Source organism: Rissa tridactyla, chromosome 19, assembly GCF_028500815.1.
Source record: "Rissa tridactyla isolate bRisTri1 chromosome 19, bRisTri1.patW.cur.20221130, whole genome shotgun sequence".
In the NCBI taxonomy this organism is placed as follows: domain Eukaryota; kingdom Metazoa; phylum Chordata; class Aves; order Charadriiformes; family Laridae; genus Rissa; species Rissa tridactyla.
This window is the reverse complement of record NC_071484.1, coordinates 1,404,210-1,423,325: the sequence shown is the minus strand read 5'-3', so window position 1 is coordinate 1,423,325 and position 19,116 is coordinate 1,404,210. Positions and strand designations below refer to the sequence as shown.

General features: G+C 52.7%; 1 protein-coding gene and 1 gene segment (V, D, J or C); one reads left to right on the top strand and one right to left on the bottom strand.

Moving 5' to 3' along the window:
- Nucleotides 1-3,431: 3,431 nt before the first annotated feature.
- LOC128919357 (olfactory receptor 6F1-like) lies at nt 3,432-4,388 on the bottom strand. The gene is given in 1 exon segment (XM_054224641.1): nt 3,432-4,388. A coding segment is annotated over 1 exon segment (945 nt). The 5' UTR covers nt 4,377-4,388.
- Nucleotides 4,389-10,047: 5,659 nt separating this feature from the next.
- On the top strand, nt 10,048-18,813 carry LOC128919486 (T cell receptor alpha variable 26-2-like). The segment is given in 3 exon segments: nt 10,048-10,104; nt 10,534-10,817; nt 18,550-18,813. Coding segments are annotated over 3 exon segments (600 nt in total).
- The last annotated feature ends 303 nt before the right edge of the window (nt 18,814-19,116 follow it).

Here is a 19,116-nt window from a genome sequence, read left to right as displayed (position 1 = left end):
TGTGCTAAGTTACCCTATGGGGCTGAAGGTCTGTGGGGAGAGCTGAAAAGGGGCTTCTGGGCATGGGGTCCTGGGCCCAGCTAGTCCCCAGTGAGGCCTGTGTGGCTGTAGGAGCTGAGAGAGCTGGGACAGTCCGTGTTCAGAGGCTTCAGGGGCAGAGAGGAAAGGCTCAGTCCTCTTCCCTGCCTCAGCTGGGGCCTGTAGTGGCAGCCATAGTTGTATTCCAAGGGAACTCCTGGCAGGTTTGCAGTCATTGGAGAGCAGACGGCAGCCCACTGTCCTTCTGAAATGGCCTTGACTGAACAACAGGACAGTAAAGGCCTTGTGGGAGCGTGGCTGTGAATGGGGGCTGTTGTGACAATAACGTGCTTCCTGCAGTCCCTGCCAACTGTGTGAGAAAGGCCCTGGGTGAGAAGAGGCGGAGGAGCCCTGCTCCAGGCAGCAGACACCAGAAGACATGAAAATCAAGTAGCTCTTTTGCTTGCCTGGGTATTGAGGTTCTGGGGCTCAGGGTGGGAGAAGCATGTGGAGGCTGTGTGTAATGTGGGTAAGTGAAGGGACACAGAAGGACTGCCTGCACAACAGAGAGCTGTGTTGCCATGCCAGAGTGAGGCAATGTGTCTGTCCCTGTGCAGCTGGTTTCTGGAGCAGATGCTCTTCACAGAGATGTTTCTCTTCAGGTTCCTCCTCTACGGCCAGAGGAGAAGGGAAAGAGTGTGTGACACCTGGGTCCAAGGCACTTCAGTGTGTGCCTGGTCCTCTCTCCATCCAGACAGTCCAGGGACAGGGTGGACATGGGTGGGTGCAGGGGTGCCTTCTCCCTCTCCTGCAGAGCTGGGTGCAGGCCTGTGCAGCTGGCTAGGTGGTGGGTATCAGGAGAAGTTCTCAAGGGATCTTTGTTCTTTAGATGGCCACTACTTAAACCATGATTCTTTTATGTCTCTAGAGGGCTGCCTTGTGGTAGAGGTCGGGGGAAAGGCCCAAAGAGGCCTGGCTGGAGCAGCAGGCAGAGAGTTTTGCTCCACCCTCTGGGCTGTGGTTTGGAGGCCTCTTTGATCGGGCAGAGGGATAGAAGAGGTGAAGGTGCAAGCCTCAGGTCCCTCATGCTCGCAGGTCCCTGGGCACCCCCGTGAAGAGAGAGCGTGACATGGTCCTGATTTTCCTGTCAGCCCTGGTGGGACTGGCTGACTTTGGTGAGATGTGACTTTCAGGCTGGGGAGACTGAGGCAAGAGTTTGTGCATCTGGTGGTGGAAGGGAGGGGATGTGAGTGCTGACTGCCTAGGACACCCGGGAGTGTATCCGTAGGGAGATCAGGGGCTGCATATGGGTACAGCAAATAATCTGGGAGATGTCAGGAGTAATGGGCATCAAAGGAGGAACAAGACCTCACCTGAACTTTGCAGCTGCTCAGCATTCCTGAATGTGCTGCTAATACATATTAAGCCTGAAAAGAGGGAAAGGTGCTGGGGAATGGACCAACGTGGCATAGAGCAGCTTCTCTGCTGTTTGTATTGGATACAATGCTACCAATCTCTGTAGGGATGGTCATAAACAAGAAGCTGCAGAATAAACAAGGGCAAACAGCTAGTCATTTCTGAAGCTAGGAAAAGTGAGATGGACAGTGGGGACAGTGAGCAAACTGATGAAGTTGTAGATGGACAGGTCCATTGGCAAGCAAAGCTGGAAGCTCTTCCTGGCTTTACAGGTCATGCCCAAAAGGACTCTGTGCTCCAGTTCCCAGCAGAAATGACCATCCAGGTGGGACACAAGGCAACGCGGCATTGCAATTTCTCCACCAGCGATTCCAATCCCTACGCCTTCTGGTACCAGCAGAGCCAGACCCAGTCCCTTCAGATGCTGCTATGAGTAAGCAAGTACAGAGCTCATGAGGCATCAGGGAGGTTCTCCTCCACACTGTCTGCAAAGGACTCCCAAGTGCTTCTGCATGTGCGAGACACCGAGCTCCAGGACAGCGCTGCCTATTTCTGTGCACTGAGCCCACACTGGTGCCCACAGCTGGCAGCAGTGCACAGAAACGTGGGGGTGCTCTGAGGAGCAGTTCCCTCCCTGCCACTGCTTGCATGGAGCTCTGAGCTCAGCCTGCCCAGCAGTGGCACCTGGGGCTGTGGTGAGGGTGGGCCTCTGCCTCCCCAGCCTGTGCTGCTGTGAAGCACATGCCAATGTGACTTTTACAGCTGTGTCTAGATCCAGGGTCTTTGTTGGTGAATAGAACCAAAGAAACCTGACTTGGGGCAGGCCCATTGGAGGCTAAACCATAAAGAAGCCAAACCAGGCTTGTAAATGCCCTCTGTTTAAAATAGCTGGTATACTGGAGTGAGTCCGCAGGGCAAGTAACCTAGATGTTCCGTATGGATTCAATCATCTCAATGGAGAGCTCTACACTGAGGTGAAATCCATCCCACACTGATCTTAAAGGTGTGTCTGCCATCTTGATGCCTCCTCCTTCTGAAGTGGTCACATGGACGCCCTTCAGTGTCCATGTGCAGAAAGAAGAGCTTTGAGAACATGATGCCTCAAATGAAAATTGGAAGGGGGAAAAGCAAGTGCCCTTTGCACGTCCTCCCAATGAGTGTGAGGAGAGAGTTGCTGCCCAGCCAGGCTTCCACAGCTCTGCAGTTTGGGGACTTTGCCAATCTCATTGAAGTGTTTCCACAACAAAGCCCAAAATGGGTGGAATGATGGATTGTTAAAAACTGATGTGGGGTTTCAGATGTGGAAATGTCCTGACACATCTAGCATGAAGCATAGTGATTTGCATATTTTTAATTAGAAAGAACAAAGTACCTCCAGATACTGGATAGGGGGAAGGAAGAGGAGTGTGAATTTTGTTGACTGCCTTCTGTTAGAAGTAATGGCTTTTGAGATACCAGACATTGCCAAATTTTCTGTTGAACCAGAGCATGATTCTCTGAAACAGCCCCAAGAATGGGACATAAATCCTTCCAGAAAATGTCAAACTAAACAGAGAAACACATGCCCCTTTCCTAAGGCAGTGAGCCAGCTGCTAGGAATCATTTAGGGGGCACAGGTGAATCCCTGACAAAATGAAGCACTTGGCAACCTGGAATTCAAACCTGTGGGAGGACAACTCTTCCAGTGTTCTGTTGGAGAGCTGCTTCTGGATGGGGTTTGTGAGCCTTTCCAAGTGGTGGTCTTTAGAGCACTGGGAGGCATTCTGAGTTTACCCAGGAGGGAACAGAGGGAGGTGGGAGCATTAGAATTGAGGCTCAGCCCAGCCTAAGGTGGCTGTGAGGTGAATGAAATGGGCTCAGTGGGGAACTGGTGGCTTCTCACTACCTGTGATGCCCAGGTGCAGTTACACTTTGGTGAGGACCTTCTGCAGGGTGGAAACCATGGGAGGGAGGGGATGAACCTCTTTGGTCCCACTGAGACCCTTTGAAAAGCCACTTCACTTGTTCTGGAAGGCCCACCACAGAGCTTGCTTCACATCTTTGTTCCTGAGTGTGTAAATGAAGGGGATCAACAGAGGAGTTACAGCTGTGTGAAAGGTGTTCATGAGTTTGTTCAGATCCAGTGAGTTCTGGGCCGATGGCTTGACGCACAGGAACATGGTGGAGCCATACCAGAATGTGATAACACTGAGGTGGGCGGAGGAAGTGGAAAATGCCTTTTTCTGACCATGAGCTGACATGATTCTGAGCATGGAAGAGGTGATGTACGCGTAGGAGAGCTGGGTAACCACACAGGGCGCCACCAGAACAGTTTAGGAGGCAAGGAATGTCGCTAGCTCCATGGGCCACATGTCACTGCAGGAGAGGGCGAGGCAGGAATCTATATCACAGAGGAAATGATTGATGACATGTGGCCCACAGAACATCAGCCTGGATGTCAGAAAGGCCATCAGCGAGACGGACAGAAAGCCTCCCAGCCAGGAGCTGAGCACCAGCCGAGCAGAGAGGACACTGCTCATGAGGGAGCTGTATCTCAAGGGGTAGCGTATGGCTAAGTAGTGGTCATAGGCCATGACAGACAGGAGAAAACACTGAGTGGAGCCTAGGGAGAGAAGAAAGAACAACTGGAGGACGCAGACGTTGAAGGAGATGGTCTGGCTACTCCCCAGCATGACTCCTATGGCTTTGGGAACAACACGAGTAGTGTGCCAGATCTCCAGAAAGGGGAGATTACGGAGGAGAAAGTACATTGGGGTACAGACGTTGCTGTTCGTCCACATGAGAGCCATGATGGATGCATTGCATGTTACTGTCAGGGAGCACGTCAGTGCAAATACCACCACAAGGGAGACCCAGAAATGCCACGTGCCTGGCAAGCCAAGAAAAATGAATTCTTCCACAGTTGTCCCATTTGCAGTGTGTTCCCGAGGATTGAGGTTCATTTGCAAAGACAGGAAAGTTTCTGTGAGCGTCTGCATGCCCGTGCTGGTCCTTCAGATGCCACTAGGAGTGAAACTAGAGCAAATGATGCCTCATCAACCTCATTGCTTTCTATGTGGAGATGGGAGGCACTGTGGGAAGGGGAGGGGTACTGCCTGGGGTGTACCTTGATTTCATCAAGACCTTTGACCTACCTTCATGGGTGCACACACGTGCACACCCATGCGCACACAGAGGTATGCAGACTCACAGGCATGCACGTGCACAATTACGAATATACAGACCAGTCACACACATTTATGCCCTCCTCCATGTGTGTGTGTGTATGTGTATGGCGGTGTGCTCTCCCCCTTTCCCCACCTCGGCTGCTGCTCAAGCCATAACCATCAGTGGGAGTTGTGATGAGTTGCACCTGGACTTTGAGGGATGGCTGGCAACACAGTCAAAACACTGCCTGGAGTGGGGACCTAGCTATTTTGTTCCCATGCGAATATGACTATAGGACAACTCTCTTACTCTATAAATAGTGGACTGCGTGCCAGGGTCTCCCCTTGAGTGAGGAAACCCACTTAAGGTTCTTCTCCTCGAGGCTGAGAGGTTCCTTGCCGCAACAGATTCTTGGTAAGTGACTAATAGCATGCTAAACTTTGAAATCTTAGCTAAGTGATATAAAGGATTGATTGCGCGTATATAATCCTTTAGACATAAACCGTTGAGCAAGTCTGGGACTAGGGCTGCATCCAGCCACGCCCAGACTCCTCTCTGAGAAGGAGTTTAGAAAGCAAGGGGGTCCTTACTGAACCGCGTGACTCAATGGGAGGGTTTCCGTGACAGCTTGTCTGACCCTGTCCTCTATGCAGTAAATAAACAAGTGTGCCCTTCTACTGAAGCTCGTAAAACACTGTTGCATTCACTACTAACTTTCTTAAATTACTGTTTCATATAAATAAATATTTCACTACTTCTCTCTTATGAGTGAAGTTAATCACTCCCCCCATGACAGTCTGCGAAAACACATACACATGGATACAATTGCCAGAACACATACCCACAGAGAACATTGGTGCACGCTCACATTTGCATGTGTATTACCACAGGCACACACATGTATGTGTGAATGTGTTGTCCCAAATCTGGGTTCTTTACCCGGTGTGCAAGCCAATAACACACATAGCAGAGATATTTCCAAGTTTATTTCATTACTGCGCAGAAATGGAGTGCTCGTTCCAAGGGAGCACACCTTCGTTTCAAAAATTTCCCTTTTCATACACTGATTATTACATATTCTAATAATTGATACATATTCATTGTTATTCTCTTTAATGATTGGTCAAGGTTTCTTTGCTTCCTTTATGTATTGGTATGCAGACTCTGTCCTCTTCGTCTGTGCTTCTCTTTTAAATAGGTGGTATCAATGGGTCGGTGGTCACGGTCTCCCCCTGCCAAAATTACCTTTTAACTACTTCTCCTCTAATCTTAGATTAATCATGTCTAGTTACTATTTCTCTGTAATTAATGAAACATGGTTGGCGCTGTATAGATGACTTCTAGCAGCAGCAGCAGGTTCCCTTGGTTGCTTCAGATACATGCTATATTTCACTTTTCAAGTTAATATCAATTTTACTACAAGTGCACACATGAGTACAGCGAGAGGAACGTGTACACAGCCACGATCATGCACACACACCACTGAGAACCAGGACTCCTGACACCAGCTCTCAGCCCCTCTAGAGGAATCTAGGCCAGTCCTTCAGACCCTACAGGTAAGGAAGGAATCAGCCCTGCATGCTCTGTATCAGAGCAATATGATCTCCCTCAGAAATATACCGTTTCACTGTCCCCGTTTCTGTGATGACTACCCTCAGCTCCCACAGGCTTAGCTCCAGTTTCCAGCCTCAATGCATTCGGCAACATGGATGACAATCCCCTGCTACTCCTCCCGATGCCTACTGGCCATGGCCCCTGGATTGGGCGATGGAGGGGAGAGGAATGTGGAGTGGCAGCTATGGGCCATCCCAAGGGCTGTTTCCTGCTTAACCACTCCTGCCATTCTGCAGAACAAATCATCTTCTGTAGCCCCACACTGACCCTCTGACAGCCCAGAGCAGCTCTGGCCATAGCAAGAGGAAGGCCCTTCCTCAAGAGCTCATGGGGCTGCTGACACCTCAGGGACTCCTGCCTTTCTGGACATTTGTGGGCAGAGATAACAGCAAGGCAAGGCCTGATGGTCACTGGCAGGAGAGCAGACCAGGATATCTTCCTCAGCTTCAAGGGTTGGTGCCCAAAACAGGAGCCACTACAGGCTGTCCCAACCTCCCACTCCTCTGAGAATGGAGATGTGTCTCCTTGTGCTCTAACCCCCTTCCACCCCAGAGCAACACCCTTCTCCATTGGCAGCCTGGGGAGTGTCCACAGAGGGAAGGACCACATGGAGGCCAGGCTTGAATGCAGCAGAAGTTTAATGAGTCCAAAGAGGGAGACAAAGTCACTCCAGGTGGGGGCCGCCAGTTCATGGAGCCCCACGGGCAGCAGCAGAGGCTCTGTTGTCCTTGGCCGTGCAGAAGTTCTTGCATGCTGCCTGTCTGCCTGCCTGCCCCATAGAGGGAGAGGAGACAGCAGGTCCCTACCAGGCTGGCATTAGTAGCACCTTACTGCCAAGGGGAACTGAAGCAGTCAAAGAAAAGGGAGAGAAAAGCAAAGCTCTTCAGCTACACCGAAAACACATCCTAAATCTCGATCCCTTGCCCAGCATCATGTTCTGCATTGCTCGAGATGTCTCCCTGGGACTTTCCCAGCATCTTTATCAGAGGAGGGACCTTCTGCCACAGTAGCGTCTGGAAATGCCAGAGAGGTCACAGCACCCAGAGGTGATGGGCACTCCATCACAGCTGAGGATGCTGCCAACAGCAGCGGAGGTGGAGGATCCCACAACGGTGTTCTGTGGGAAGGAGCTGAGGATGGGGCCAGGCAGGGTCACCACCACAGGAGGAGGCTCAATGACGACACTGGAGTTCTGGCACTGCCTGATGCAGGGCTCATTGCAGCTGTTGGCCAGAGGTGTTGGGCCACAGGGCCGGCAGGGCAGGCACTGGTTGTAGCAGGACATGTCTGAAGGGCCTGGAGGTGCACCTGGGAGAGGATCAAGGAGGAAAGAGAGCACAAGGGTGGGTGAGGAGCAGCCTTGTTACCCCATCAGAAAGGAGCCAAGGCCACTACTGAGTGGGGAGCTGGAATCTTGGCCAGGAGACACACAGTCTTCATCACCCTACAAAGAGTAGCCTGGCCCATGGAAGGTGTCTCCTAGAGCATAAACCAAAAGCCCTGTCAGCCACCACTCAGCTTGTCTCTAAGCAGACCTTCTCCCTGCTTTCCACTAGCATGACAAGAAGACGCAAACCCAAGGATGGAGAGAGACAATATCAGCTGAGAGGTCCATCGAGGAGAGATCTCACTTTGGAAGAGGAGGAGAAGGAGCTTCAGACTCACCTGGTTCCCAAGGAGAAGAAGGCCAGAGAAGTGCAGGAGAGAGCAGGGACTTTTATACCTGCCCTTCATTGCCGCAGCACTAGAGGCATCCTTTGCAGAGGTAACAATTTTTGCACAAGCTCATCTTGAGTGCAAACCATTGCAGCTAATGATATGGGCTGTGCTTTGGTTTCCTGCACTGCTGCCTTTTCATTTCCAGAGTTGTTCCATGCCCATTCCTCATTCCCCAGTGAAGGCTTCCTGTGATCAGTGGGATGAAAGGCCCCAGGATTTCCAGGGCAGGAATGCAGCAGTGTGGGCAGAAGACTCAGCCCAAGTGCTGGACAGGTTCAGAGCAGATGACAATAGCCTGGGTCACTCTGCTCATCTCGCCTCATCTCACCCCAATGGTCACTTACTGTTGCTTCCCCAGATGTATGTGTTGCACTGCCAGGTTTTCACCCTACCCTGCCTAATACTGCCCGGTTCCCAGGGGTCCTCAGAAGAATCCATGGTTCATGGTGTTCCTATGCGTGTTCTTGTCTTTTGTGTACTTGTAAGCAGCCAGGTTTTTGTGAATGCACATGGGAACACAAGTTTGTGCATGATTCCATGCCAGCGTGACTGAGCCTGTGTGTATGTGTCCTTGTGTGTCACTCATCAAGAGGGCATGTGCTGGTTACGGCAGGGATACTGTCCGCTGCTCTATCCATGAGCACCACAGAGCAGCATGTTCCCCGGGGCAGAAGGAGCCCGAGTGCAGCTGAGCGGTGATGGCACCAGCCTGCTGGAGGTGTATCCAGGGAAGAGGCACTGAAAGGTAGCCCCTGCCTCCTGACACCTCCTTCTCCTGCCCCTGCAGAGCTCACACTCTGCTGCTGCCCATTTCAGGCCACAACGAGGATGGTTTCACTCCATTTTGGATCCTTAGTTGAATTCAGTGTGACACTATTTAGAGTTCCTCAGCACGGCCTCTCCAGGCCAGGGCACAGCTGCTCTCCCCAATGCTAGAGAGTTCAAAGGATGCGGATTGCATTCTGGGCAAGGAGAAAGGCTGAGCAATCCTGCCCACCTTGTGCTGGCTGCCCCTGAGTGCACTTCATTCCAATGCAGTGTCGGTGGTGTCTGGGGTGGGACATGGCCCTCTCTCATGTCCATGTCAATGCCAAACGTACTTATGTAGCTTATCAACCTGGTGCGGGGACAGGCAGGGGCTGAGACCTTGGATCAAACAGGTCCTGAATGAAAGGAACATGAAGCCTGACATTGCTGTGCTGTGAGTGGAACGAGAGATCCTGTGGCTTGCACAGGAAAGCCAAAGAACTAATGACCACTTTGGACTTCAGCCAATAAGGTCCATCATGTCTCACATTGGAATCTCAGTCTGAGCCCAGCAGCTCTCCCTGGGAGGAAAGGGACGTTGGATTCAAGACCACATCCCCCAAAGCCAGCTACTGTCCCACAGGGCTGTCCAGTATAGACCGTCTTTCTGACAAGGGCTGTGCCCAGTGGGGAAGTTTTCTAAGGCCATGTCCCCTCCTGAATATCGGTTGCCCTGAGCTCACATCAAGCTTGGAGACAGTACAGCCAAAGGCTTTCCCCCTTGCCTTTGAGAGACCTCAGTGAGATCAGAGCCAGGGAGCTCTGCTGGGAGAGCTCAGCCAGGGCAGGTTCCCCTCTCCGTGGAGCTGCTGTTTCTGATCTGAGGCTCTAGTGTAGCCACGATAGCTGACTGTTCCTTTTCTATTGCGACCTGAGAGCATCCAGCAGAACCCCGTGCCCTTCCCTTCCACATCTGGTTTTAAATGTCCAAGTTTTGTCCAAGAATGTCCGAGACATATTCGAGAAAATAAGAGTGCTATTAAAATAGCAAGCACTTGACCTCCAAACCTTCCTGCCATGCCCTGCTGCTGTGCCGTTTGCCCTCCCCTTGGCTCCTTCCAGAACACCAGCGTCCCCGTGGCCGAGGTGCCCGTGCCGGGGACATCCCGTGCCCGCCCTCCCTCACCACCGGTGTCGCTGCGGGCAGCTCCGCTCCGGCCGGTCTCTGCCCTGGTGCCGCCTTCCTGCTCAGGGCGCAGGGCTGAGCCCCGGGGCGGAACTGGCGGAGGCAGAGAGGAGAGTAGAGGAGGCGGCAGAGAGAAGGGGGCGCGGCGGGAGCAGAAAGCCAGGGCTGGCAGTGGGCAGCGAGGCACGGGCGGCGGAGCGGCGGGATGCAGCGGTACCGGCGCGCAGGGCTGTCGGGGCTGGCCGTGCTGCTGCTGGGTGTGTGGGGCTGGTGGCGGCAGGCAGTGGGCTGTGTGTTACCAGCGCTGGAGCCGGGGCTCTCCTGCTCCTTCTCGAACCTTATTCCCCCTCTGTTCTCCTTTCTACAGACATCCCTTCTGCCCTCAATGAGGACATTCCCTCCCAGATGACCTGTCTCACTCTGTTACTCCATCCATCCATCCATCCATCCATCCATCCATTCCTCCCAGTCCATATCTTTTCCTTATTCCTTTCTCCTCGTCTTTATTCTGTTCTTCCAAACATCCCTCCTACATTCTTGTCTCCAACCAAGCACTCTCAGAGAAATTTTCTCTCCATACTTTGTTCTCTGAACATATCCCCATCATCAGTGACCTGTCTTCTCCCCTCTCCTGGTGCAAGACATTTCGTGCTGAAGCAAAGTGATTCTTCTTTTCTTCTTGGCAGTGGCTGCAGGCAGAACCCAGGTGCAGCAAGAGCCGTTGGCAGAGACCACCGAGGGCGCCGGCATCAGCATCAACTGCTCCCACCCCAACATAAAGATCACCTACTTCATCAACTGGTACCGTCAGCTCCTGGGCCGAGGCCCTGCATACCTCGTGAGCAGCCTAAAAGACTCCAAAGAGCTGCGGGACCTGCCGGGGCGGCTGTGGGTGTTGGCAGACCGCCGCTCCAGCGCCCTGTGGCTCGCCCGGCCCCGGCGCGGGGACGCGGCGGTGTATTACTGTGCCGTGGGTCTCCCGCGGGGAGAGGAGCCGGGGCTGCGGCCGGGCAGGAACCGGCGTGGGCGGGGCCGGGCGTGTGTGTTGGGGGCGGAGGAACAGCCCTGGGCGGGCCCGCCAGGGGGCGCTGCGCTCCGCCCGCCGGGGCCCCTCCGGACAACCAGGAGGGGTTTCACAGTTCGTTCCCCTGTAAAAGCTCAGATATACAATGGAAAACTGAGTCCGCCAGGTACAGAATTTCACACACCTGCCCAAATGTTCCTGCTAGTGTTACAAAGTCATTGCATGGGGTCAGAAGTTGAAGCTCCCCAGCGGCAGGAGAATGGCATGTCGAGGTCAGAGGCACCTTCAAACGCTCCCCACAGGGGCTCAGTGGTGAGACCAGGAGCTTGTTTGACAGGATTCAGCACCTTGGCAGCTGGGGCTCAGGAGACAGGGTAAACCGCTTGGCCTGGACACACTGAGCGCAGCCTCAAGGCATGCCAGGTTTCTCCTTGAGGAGTGAGTCAGAAAGGGATTTGCTGAGTTGCCCTCAGGGGCTGGAGGTCTGAAGGGAATGAGAGCTGGCAGGAGGCCTCTGGCAAGAGGCTGTGGGCTCCAGCCAGGCCCCGGGGAACTCTGTGTGACTCAAGCAGCTGACAGAGGTGGTCAAACCCATAGGCAGAGGCTTCCAAGGCACAGAGTGAAGGATCTGTCTTGCTCCCTGTCCCCGTCCCCTGCACCATGGGGCTTCCCCCACCTGACCGGAACCGGCATCAGCATCAGCACTGGGCGTGGCATCAGCATCCACCATGGCCCCAGCACCGGCATCACCGGGTCCTCCTTGGAGTCAGTGCCTGGGCTCAGCCCCATTTCTCATCAATGGCTCCTGTGGGTCTGTGCTCCTGAAGGCAGCGAACAGCCCCTTGGTCAGCAGACACATGGAGACTGAGATGCTCAGTGCAAGGCAGGGAGGGGAGTGTGGTGTTTCCTACAAGATCCTCTTGCTTCCCCATAAAGTGCTCCCAGTGTTCTGGGTAACGTGGCATTCTCTGGCCTGTCCGTAAAGACCTGACAGCTTTGTCTCAGAAATGCCTCACAGACGTAGAATAAGTTGCAATGGCAGTCATCCACTCCAGCGAACCATAAATGTTTGTAAGAGCTCCTTCAAGTTCTCTTTACTGTGGCCTACCACCTGCTCCTCAGCCCTGTCAGGGGCAGACCTTCACCTGGGCTGTAGTGGTTCCCTTGCTTTGCAGCAGTGCTTGATTTTATTCCTCTGACACCAATGGAGACAAAGAATTCACCCCAGAACACCTTTGGATCCTCCCTCTTGCCTAGGTAGCTGATTCCTTCTGGACATGACAAAGCTGTTTCAAACAGGGCAGTACATTGCCCCAAAGGAAACACCAATATAGTCAAACAGGGGGACCTCCCCAGGGGGCACATGCTTCTGCTTGTCTTGTCTTCTCCGTGCATCTCCTAATCATAGTGGGAATAGCCTCATGGTTGTCACCGCAGGATCCTGAGGTAGCTCTTCCTTGGCTGGTTTTCCTTCTTGGAGATCTGCTGTGCCACCACCGTTGTCCCCAGATGCTGGAGGCATTCCATCATTTGTGTTTCCTGCTTTCCTTTTCCCACTTCTTCCTAGGTATGACTGAGTTCCTGATCCTCTCAGCCACGTCCTTTGATCATTCTGTCACCATATGCAAGCTGCTCGGTGAAAAATGCTGTCACGACAAAGAAAGTCTGCTTCCTGCCAGCACTGGGAGCACGCACAGTGGGCTTTATGGTCATCTTTGCCCAGGTGTCTCTGCTGCTGCAGTGCCCTTTGTGCACCAAGAAGGTTGTTGACCAGTTCCACCGAGATGCTGGGCCAGCAGGATCATGGCCTGTTTGGGTTGGGTTGACCTTGTCTGGCTGCCAGGTGCCCACCAAGCTGCTCTGTCACCCCCACTCCTCAGGAGGACAGGGGGAGAAAAGAAGACGAAACAAGAGAAAACAAGCTCATGTGTTGAGAGAAGGACAAGGAGATCACTCAGCCATTACTGTCACAGGCAATACAGGCTTGACTTGGGGAAATCAATTTAATGTATTGACAATCAAATCCGAGTAGGATAACAGAAAATAACAAATCTAACAGCACCTTCCCCCCACCCCTCTCTTCTTCACAAGCTCAACTTCACTCCTCACTTCTCTGCTTCCTCCTCCCAAGCATCTCAGGGGGAAGGGGAACGGGGGGTGCAGTCCGTTCATAACGCTTCTTCTCTGCCACTCCTTCCTTCTCGTGCTCTTCCTCTGCTCCAATGTGGAGTCCTTCCCATGGGAGACTTTGTGAACCGCTCCAACACAGGCCCTTCCCATGGATTGCAGTTCTTCATGAACTGCTCCAGCATGGGCCCTTTGCATGGTCTGCAGTCCTTCAGGCACAGATTGTTGCAGTGTGGGTCCCCCGCAGGGCCACAGGTTCCGCCAGAAAACCTGCTGCAGTGTGGGGTCCTCTCCATGGGGCCACAGGTCCTGCCAGCAGCCTGGTCCAGCGTGGGGTCTCCATGGAGTCACAGCTTCCTTCAGGGCACATCTACCTGCTGTGGTGTGGGGTCCTCCATGGGCTGCAAGTGGATATCTGCTCCACCTCTAACCTCCATGGGCTGCAGGGGGACAGCCTGCATCCCCATGGTCTTCACCATGAACTACAGGGGAATCTGTGCTCTGCGCCTGGAGCACCTCTTCCCACTCCTTCTTCACTGACATTGGTTTCTGCAGGGCTGTTTCTCTCACCTATTCTCACTCCTCTCTTCCAGCTGCTCTTGCGCAACTGTTTTTTCCCTTCTTAAATATGTTAGCATAGAGGTCCTACCACTATCGCTGGATGGCTCCGATTTAGTCAGTGGCGGACCTGTCTTGGAGCCGGCTGGAGCTGGTTCTGTTCAACATGGGACACATGCAACTTCTGTCATCTTCTCACAGAAGCCACCCCTGCAGCCTCCCTGATACCAAACCCTTGTCCAATAAACCAGATACAGTCCACCCCTCGCCTCTGTGAATCGCATATTTGAGAATTGTCCTTAATAGATGCATTCATCACACAATCTACAATGTTCACAAACTTCTCTTACATCAACAAAAAAGAATTCCTCACACCAAAATCGAAATAACACCATCACAACACCCACTAAGGTGGGCAATTTACACACACTCCATGCCCCGTCCCTCCACAACAATGACATCAGCAGCAATTCCCCACAATTATTCCACTCTCTGGTCTCTAGCAATATTTAGTCCATGTTCCAGGGTTCCCCAGGGCTCAATTTCAGGGCCAGTCCTCTTTAATGAGGAGGTTTCATAAATGATCTGGAGGCAGGAATCAAATGTACCTTGAGTAAGTTTGCCAACGATACTAAACCAGGAGGAGCTGTGGACTCCCTTGAGGGTAGAGAGGCCTTGTAGAGAGATCCGGGTAAACCAGAGCGCTGGGCAATCACCAGCCATATGAAAAGCAACAAGATCAAGTGACAGATTCCTCACCTGGGATGAGGTAATCCTGGTTACACATACAAACCGGGGGATGAGAGGCTGGAGAGCAGCCCCGTGGAAAGAGGTCAGAGGGTTTGGGTCGATGGCAAGTTGAATATGAGTCACCAGTGTGCCCTGGCAGCCAAAAGGGCCAACAGTGTGCTGGGGTGCATCAAGCCCAGCGTAGCTAGCTGGTTTTGGGAGATGATTGTCCCACTCTACACTGCACTAGTGTGGCCCCACCTCGAGTCCTGTGTGCGGTTATGGGCGCCTCAACTTAAGAAGGACAGCAAACTATTGGAGTGTGTCCAAGAGAACGGTGATCAAGATGGTGAAAGGTCTCGAGGGCAAGACTTAGGAGGAGTGGCTGAGGTCACTTGGTAGGTTCAGCTTGGAGAAGAGAAGGCTGAGGGGTGACCTCATTGCAGTCCACAATTTCCTCACGGAGGGGCAGTGGAAGGGCAGGTGCTGATCTCCTCTTTCTGGTGACCAGTGACAGGACACATAGAAATGGTATGAAGCTGCATCAGAGAAGCTCAGATTGAACATTAGGAAAAGGTTCTTCACTGAAAGGGAGATCGGTCACTGGAACAAGCTCCCCAGGGAAGTAGTCACAGCACCAAGCCTGTCAGAGTTGAAGGAACGTATGGATGATGCTCTTAGTCATATGGTTTAGTTTTAGGTAGTCCTGCAAGCAGCAGGGAGTTGGACGCGATGATCCTTATGGGTCCCTTCCAACTCGGGATATTCTAAGATTCTATGACATGCCAGCACACATAAAAATACATGTGCATATACATCCAGTTACACGGGAACCCCTGCGCAGGCACACACACACACACGTTCACCCCTGAGACTTGTCACCACATAAGTGTTCACATGTGCTTATACACACTTGCACCTATATATATATGCAAGCTCCTGTACAAACACAGATATGTGTTCGTCTGCTCACATGTATGCCCACAGACATACAAACGCACGCACACTGGCAACACACACACACTTACCTCCACACCTGCAAAAATGTGTGTGGACACAAACACATGCACAGACATAAACAGAAATGTCCTCGTTCACACACACGCTGGCAGACACTCACTCTCATGTGTGCATTTGCAAATGCCCACACAAATGCAAACACAGAGGCACAAATATACCCCCAGGTGCAGACAGATGCGTATGCACATGAGGAACCCCAGCCTCTCCCCACACTCTGAGAAGCAGGACTCCACGGGCAGCTCTCTGCCCCTGTGCCCCTGAGGCAAGTCCTCGAAAGCCTACTGCTAAGAAGGCAAATGAGGTGCCAGCCACTGTTGGTGGATTTAGTGACAGCAGAGGGCTTTTGGGCTTTTGTGCATTGGCCAGAGGTAGTTCAACTGATTGTGTTCTCATTACAGGAAAGAGAGAAGGTGTATTGAGGTCCAAGCAGTGGGGTCTTTTTTTGAAATTTAACCATGTTCACATACCAATTCTGTCCATGAGAGACAAAGTCAAAGCTCAAGACCATCCCTATTGCTGCAGCTCCAGGCATTCTCCACTTTCCAAGTCAAAATGATCCCGACGTTTTGCAAGCTCCGGCCCATCCCTGGTGATTGCCGTAAGGCAGTTGTGGAGGTCTGGGACCAGTTCCAGCTTCAGCGCTGGGAGAGGTGCTGCCCTGACATGCTCACATGGCAGCAAATGTTGTGTGCGGGGGGTGAGCCCCATGGCCTGCAGCTGCAAATGCTGGGGCTGGGACACCAGAGAGGAAGCTGGCCTGATGAAGTTGCCTTAAGATAAATACCATCTCTTCAAAAGACAAACTAATATTAATTAGCAGGTGGCATCAGGAGGAGATTTCAAGCTGTCTGAGCCAAGCCCTGACATCTGTCAGTTAACGTGGCTCATTCAAGCTCAGGGAGCTGCTCTGCTGAGGTGACCATCTCCTCATCTGCTTTTAGCACTGGAGCAGCCAGAAGAGCCAGAGGAGTGGTGGCAGAAGGCTGTGCCCAGCACTGCACTGGCACCAGGAGGACAAGCCTTGTGCCCGGAGAGCCTCCCAGAAAGGCTGACATTTTCCGAGGGTCCTCACCTGGCCTGGAAGGCTCCCATTCAGGTCCCGCCAACTGGGACCTGCCTCCCATGGAAGGAGTCCCTCTCCCAGCTGTGGTCTGCAAGGGCAGCATCAGGAAGCAAGGTGCCAGCCAGACGGGTTTGTTAGAAATCTTCTCAGAAAGCGGCTGCCACATTGCTTAGGCTAAATCATCTGCTTCTGTCATTAGCCACAGGGCAGCCATAATAGATATGTACAATGTGTGTAAAAAGCACACCTATGTCAGGATTTTCCATTGTTGGATGTTGAGCGTGGCAGTGGCTGCAAGGTGCCAGACAAACGGTTTTTCCGGCTTTGACAAACATGCAGGTATGGCCTGCTCTGAGCAAGCTCTTGAAATTGGTGACCTGCAGAGGTGCTGTCCAACCTAAATTATGCTATGGAAAGAGTAAAGACAGTTGGGTTAGTTGGTTTGTTAAATGCTAAAAGTAAGGAGAGGACAAATGGAGACCCTACCTGTGTTGAGGAAAGTGAGAATGGAAGGGCTATGGTCAAGTGGAAGGACCGTCTCTTTGGGTTTGAGTGTGTTTTTTTCCCCAATGAGCTTGAGATGGGAACGATTTATGAGATGGGATGGGAAGTGTGGCAGGAAACTTGATTTGTTGGTTCCTGAGACATCTTCTTTTGGACAGAGGAAGAAAGTGCCCAGTGCCTTGTTGGGCTGAGTAGGGCAGCTGGTGTCTGCAGGGTGTGGGGGTGTTGACCGTTGTGTTTGTGAGGCCTGCGGGTTTGGGTATGCTGAAAGGAGCTTGGGACTAGACACCATGCAGGAGCCAGGAGAGGCCAACCCAGCCAAGGGCTTGAGGATGGAGAGAGAGAGGACACAGGCATCAGGGAAGGAGACACTCCCAACGCGTTGCAGAGGGGGATGTGTCAGAGAGGTGGGTCACCAGGTGCAGGCCTATCCCCCTTTAACCCCTCACCTTGCAAAGGCAGAAGCTGTTGACTGCAGGAGCAACATGTGCCAGTACTGGGGAAGAGAAAACCGCAGCACAGGCATTTGAGATGTGCTAAGAACAAGCATTTTCTCCTCCCCATTTCATTCTTTGTTCCCCTTGCAGAGCCACTTCCGGCAGCTCTGCTCTCTCGGGGCTTTTGGTGGGGATATGTGGGTTTTCTGAATCTCTCTCACACATGCAGGAGGATCGGTCTCAGCACACACATCAGGTATCTCGTCCTCTCTGCCTTCCTGAGGCAACCACTGGGTAAGGATTGTCTTTGACTGGAGGCATGATTCCTCTTCTTCCCAGGAGACCCACACCCCCTCAATAGGTCTCTGCGGGGAGCTGCTCTTGAATTATGGGCAAATGCACCTGCTTTCTCAAGATACTGCTACATAGAGAAAAGATGAGACCAAGAAGAAAGAGCTCCTCTCCTGACCATCATAGACCCCTTGCTTTCCTTTTCTCTTGCCATCCATCCACCTCTCTCTGCCTCTCTCTTCTGATCTCTCTGAGCCCAGTGTTTCACAGACATACCATTGCAGAAGCTCTTTTCTGTCTTGGTAGTACACCTTTCCTGACCTTGTACTTGTGTTTTGACACACAGGGTTTTTTGAAAGCTGATGCAGGGACATGAAAGCTCTCTCATGCCACTCACGCTCTTAGGGTGTCCCAGTCTCTCTCCAGGCTGGTGCATGTCATGCAGCTTGCCCGGACTATGCATTCCTCCTGCAAGTCCTCAGTGCCTGGGCTTTCTTTTCCCTCCCTACCTTGACTTCGGAGCCTCCTGAGAGGACAGGGAATGGGGAGCAGCATGAAAGTGCTCACAGGTGTTCCCATGATCTCTCACCATGCTGGAGGTGACCTGGAGCCAGCACAGGAGGGCCAGGCACCACAGGCTCTTCCCTGGACTCTCCGGGCAGCAGGAGATTGGAAATCAAAAATGTGGGTGAAAGCACAGCTCTTCTCTGGGGGTATCCCTGTGGGAGGTAGTTGGTATTACTGTGTTGTGAGATCCACGCTGAGCTGAGGTGTGAGGCTGCCTGCTCAAAGATACCGCCTTGCTGTACCCATCCATGGGGCTAGTGCTGCAGAGAAAGGAAAAGGGAGCCCGCTCCTCTGACATTTTGCATCTCCTCTTGTTTTGCATTTCAGAGTCTTTCCCTGCACAGTCACTGACCCTCTTTTTCTTCCAGGCACCATGGGATAGACCACTGTCACCCAGCAAGAAGCACAAGTCACAGTGAAGCAGGGAGACACCTTTGAAACCACCTGCACCTACCAAACCTCCAGCTTTGATGCCTTGCTCTGGTACAAACAGAGAAAAGGACAAGCCCCACAGCATATCTCCTATCAGGCAGCAGCTGGCTACAAGCCCAGTGGCTGTCTCACCACCATGCTGAACACCACTGAGAAATACAGCCTCCTACAGCTGGAGAAAGTCGAGCTCTCTGACAGTGCCTTGTACCTCTGAGCTTTGCATGACACCCCGGTGCAGGGAGCTTCCTTGGCTGTGCAAGAGCCCAGGGGAGGGAGGGGATGGGTCTGAGCTTGGGGGAAGGGGCCCTCAGGTGTCCCTTGGCAGCGATGCTTCCCCTGTTCACCCAGGGATTTGCAAGACAAGACCCTCTTCCAGGATAGGACAGTGCCAGTGGCCTGAGAGGAAATCGAAGGGGGGTGAAAGACTCTCAGGTTCCCTTGTTTTCACCGGGGGTTATGTGGTTATTCTGCCCAATGGCTCTGGTGAGCTGGTGGGCAATGCAGGAGGTTGTGGGGG